General features: G+C 41.2%; 1 protein-coding gene across 1 annotated transcript; it reads left to right on the forward strand.

Moving 5' to 3' along the window:
* The first annotated feature begins 209 nt into the window (after window positions 1-209).
* On the forward strand, window positions 210-2,702 carry LOC121762345 (RNA-binding protein Y14A-like). The gene is made up of 4 exons (XM_042158197.1): window positions 210-528; window positions 1,317-1,453; window positions 1,728-1,873; window positions 2,381-2,702. Exons 1-4 carry the CDS (start codon window positions 264-266, stop codon window positions 2,424-2,426), a joined length of 594 nt encoding a protein of 197 aa, XP_042014131.1. The 5' UTR covers window positions 210-263; the 3' UTR covers window positions 2,427-2,702.
* The last annotated feature ends 1,357 nt before the right edge of the window (window positions 2,703-4,059 follow it).

Here is a 4,059-nt window from a genome sequence, read left to right on the forward strand (position 1 = left end):
TATTTTTTTTTGTTACGAAATTTTATATAATATTTTTTTATAAATTAAGTGAAGAGAATAAAATAAAAAAATAAATAAATAAAAAATAAAAAGGGAGTAATGTTTTTTATTTAAAAAACTACATAAGCAAGAAAAATACATTTCATTTAAAAGTTTTTTAATTTTTTCAGTAATGACATGTGAAATGATTTGGCAGTCTCTTTTAAACCCATCATCTCCCCTCCAGTCCCCAATTCTAAACCTAGCAAAGAGTATCTGCTTCAATGGCGAATGCGGAATCGGAGGCCGTCGATTTCGAGCCTGAGGAGGACGATCTCATGGATGAGGACGTCGGCGACGGCTCCCCCAGTCGAGCCGCCCTTCCTCGCCTCAAGTCCGCTATCACTGGCGGTGGCTCCTCCACCGCTCCGAAGAAGACCAAGGGCCGCGGCTTTCGCGACGAGGCCGCTGCGGAGTCCGACCGCAACGCTCGCATGTCCGGCCCCTTCGATTCGCTCGATTCAGAAGGCGGTCCTGGCCCCGAACGATGTCAGTATATAAAACCTCAATTGTTTTGAATTATTTCTTTATTGCTTTTCTGTTTGTGCGAATTCACCTTTCTTGTAACTGTTTCTGTTGATATCTTTGTGCGGATATTGTTGAATAGTGGTTGTATCGAAAAATTGAAAGATCTGTTTGTTGATTTTCTGCAATTTTGCTGTAGTTGTCAAGCTATGGATACTTCTTTCGGAAATTTGGTATAGAAATTTGATAATTAGTAGTGAATAGTTGTTATTGAAGGTTTGGTGTATACTTCTCCCTCCTTCTCGGCTAAGATGACACATTTCTTAGCCGGCATGAGATTTTAGGAGTTGTGTTGTTAATTGGAGAGAGAAAGAGTGGGTGGAAGTATTAAATGGAGAGAAAGTGAGTTGAATATTTAATTGGAGAGAGAAAAAATTGTTGGGTATATTAATTGGAGAGAGAAAGTTACCAAAGATAGAAATGTGTCAGTGTCATCTTGATTGCGACAAACTAAAAAGGAAAGTGTGTCATCTTAGTTGGGACAGAGGGAGTAGTAAAATTGAGCTAGATGTACTTGCTTGGGTTGTTTTATTGGTAGTGTTTACATTTTCCTTAGCGCTTACGGTATGGGAGAATTAAGCTCTAGAAGTACTACTGATCAAGTTTGTTGGAGTGTTTGATACTGTTGTCTGTAGCGAATTCGAAGTGGAGGCATGTTTGATTAGATGACACCATTTTTCTTTTTCTGCAAGAACTTAAAGTAGATATTGGGATAGAAGTCTGAGTTCTATTTGTGGTTTGCACTTTTGTAGCTATTGAAGGATGGATTATTCTGGTTACTGGAGTTCATGAAGAAGCTCAAGAGGACGATCTACAAAATGCATTTGGTGATTTTGGAGAGATAAAGAATTTGCACTTGAATCTTGATCGTCGTACGGGTTTTGTCAAGGTATATTTCTTGTTTTCTTTTATAATTTGTTGTGCAAGTTGCCTGTTACAGTCTAATTTTGTGAACGTGTTAAAGAGATATATTATGAGATATTCTGTATAATGTTTGCCAGGTTTATCTTCAAATGTTTGCCAGTCTTTGCTCACAAAGGGACTAGGGATCACGTTTCTTTTTCTTCCGGCACCCTCATATTTTCTCGATAATAGTCCATTTATCTTTGCCTGCACTATATTTCTCATGTATCCATTGTCAATTGTGTTATGGTGTTTTCTAGGGCTATGCTCTGATTGAATTTGAGAAGTTTGAGGAGGCACAGAGAGCCATAAGAGAGATGGATGGAGCTGAACTCCTAACCCAGACCATGAACGTTGACTGGGCATTCAGCAAAGGTCCATTCAGAAGAAGGAACGTCAGGAGGAGGTACGTGTTCTAAAACTACTGTTGCTCATAGAAAAATATAAGACTAGAAAATAGCAGCATTGAACGTTACTGCTCCCCGTATACTTTTGAAGCCAGAGATGCTTTGCAGAGTTTGAGAAAAACTGATATTGGAAATGTGCATGCCTCAATTATTACCTAAACGGACTAATAAATCATTGGAATTTTTTATGAGAGGTAGAATGGTGTTTGAACGATGTCGAGGGGGCATGTTAAATGTTTTGTTTAGCAGTTTGGGTTTGTCATGATTCAGATATGGTGAAGCAATGTTATGATACCTAACCTTGAAAACTCTTTCTCTACTTTTAATCTGTTAGACGTCGCTTTTCATGTCTGTTTTTGAGTATCCCACTGTTTGATTGGTAATAATATCGAAGCGTCTCGATTGACAAAAATGGGAACAGCCACATATTATCACAATGTGACCTAAATTGTCTATTTGTCTGTTACTGTTTTGTGATTAATCTTCTTTATTGAAATCTTCTACAGATCACCCCGAGGTCATCGTTCCAGGAGTCCAAGGAGGAGATTCTGATCATGGAGGGCGTGAAAGTTTTTGCGGCTTTGATCAAGAGTGAAGACACCGATGCGCGTGTTTGTTAATGTTTAACAATGTGTGCGGTTGTTTCTGATGCCAGTTTTCGTTCATCGACACTTCTTTTCGTATGTATTAACGTTTATGAGGCTTCTTCGGATTGCTCCCTTCCTGGCCTGCCATTTCTATAGTTGGTGATAATACTGTAGTTGAAGAATGTTTTGTATTAACAGGTGGTGTATTCCTTGCCTTATTTATTGGTTGTTGCTTTTGTAACATCATACTTCTTTTTATAGTGTTTTCTTTTTTTATGCAAGTAAAAGATACAGTACTAAAAGTTCGTTTTGAATCAAAACTAAACAATGTAACGCAGCATATTCTAAATCTCAACGGTTGCATGAGCATCTTCATCCATGCTCTGCAGTACTAAAAGTGGGCCTGGATTCACTTTTATTACTTTTTAACTCTCTGTTCTTCCTCAAGAGCACAATATCTATATCTATGCTCTTCCGTAAGAACATGCTCAAGGGTCCCACCATTTAATTATTCAATTTAAATAAAAACATTTCCACAATATTAAAATGCATTAAAAATACTCGGAATACTATTACAAATTAAAAAAAATAAAAATTTACATAATTAAAATCCTAAAAAATAAAAATACATTATTAAATCCTAAGAAATAAAAAATACATAATTAAAGGCTAAAAAATACCCTCGTGTAAGACTATTCCTCTGGCCCTATCCCTAATGTTCTTCTGAGATTGAGCTGGGCCAAAAGGGTCCACAACTAGTTGGTGGGAGGTTGAGGTGACACAAAGGGAGCGGGAGCGGATAGAGTCGCGGCGCGACGACGGTTGGTCGTCGCCTTCTTCCTTCCTTGCGGCCGGCGTTGGGAACTGCTCGGGCGGGCGTCGGGGCTATCCAAGTTGGCTCCGGCAAGCTGGCTAGCCACCTCATCTTCGCCGGCGTCGGATAGGGATACCGACCTCGACCGTTTGCTGGAGGAGCTCGAGGAGGATGATACATCTCCCTTATACTTCGGATGCACACGCACCTCCTGCCAAGCGCTGAGGCACTTGAACGGTTTGTAATTTAGGGATTGGTAGGTCTCCAAGGCGGCATTGTTGATGTCGAGTTCGCTCCTGCCGCTCCCCGCCGACCGCTCTTACTGGAGGTAATACCTCTGAAACTTTTGGATTTCTTCGTTGGCTCTGAATATAGCATTACGCACCATACTCTCATTGTCCTCGATGTTCCAGCCGGGCGGTTTTCATTGTACCGGCGAGAGACACGCTACTAAAACCTATCCCCGCTTTGGTTCGTGCCTATCTCCGGATCTTCGGAGATAATCAAATAGGCTTTGAATAATTGATCCATCTCTGCCGGAGTGTACGGGGTGCGAACACCATGAGGAGTAGAAGTAGGAGTAGGAAGAGGAGGAGTTTGAGAGCCGCCGCTCCCTCCCGATCTGGGTTTGGGTGCCCACCCGTATCGCCCATCGGGGGCATCTTGGTCGTCCACCGGGTAAGGCCGGTAGCCACCCGGAACTTGAGAACCTTGGGTTTGAGGAGGGGCCGAAAATTGCATTTCCGGACTAGGGAATGGTTGTGAGCCGAACCATTCGTGGTTC

This window comes from Salvia splendens, chromosome 2, assembly GCF_004379255.2.
Source record: "Salvia splendens isolate huo1 chromosome 2, SspV2, whole genome shotgun sequence".
In the NCBI taxonomy this organism is placed as follows: domain Eukaryota; kingdom Viridiplantae; phylum Streptophyta; class Magnoliopsida; order Lamiales; family Lamiaceae; genus Salvia; species Salvia splendens.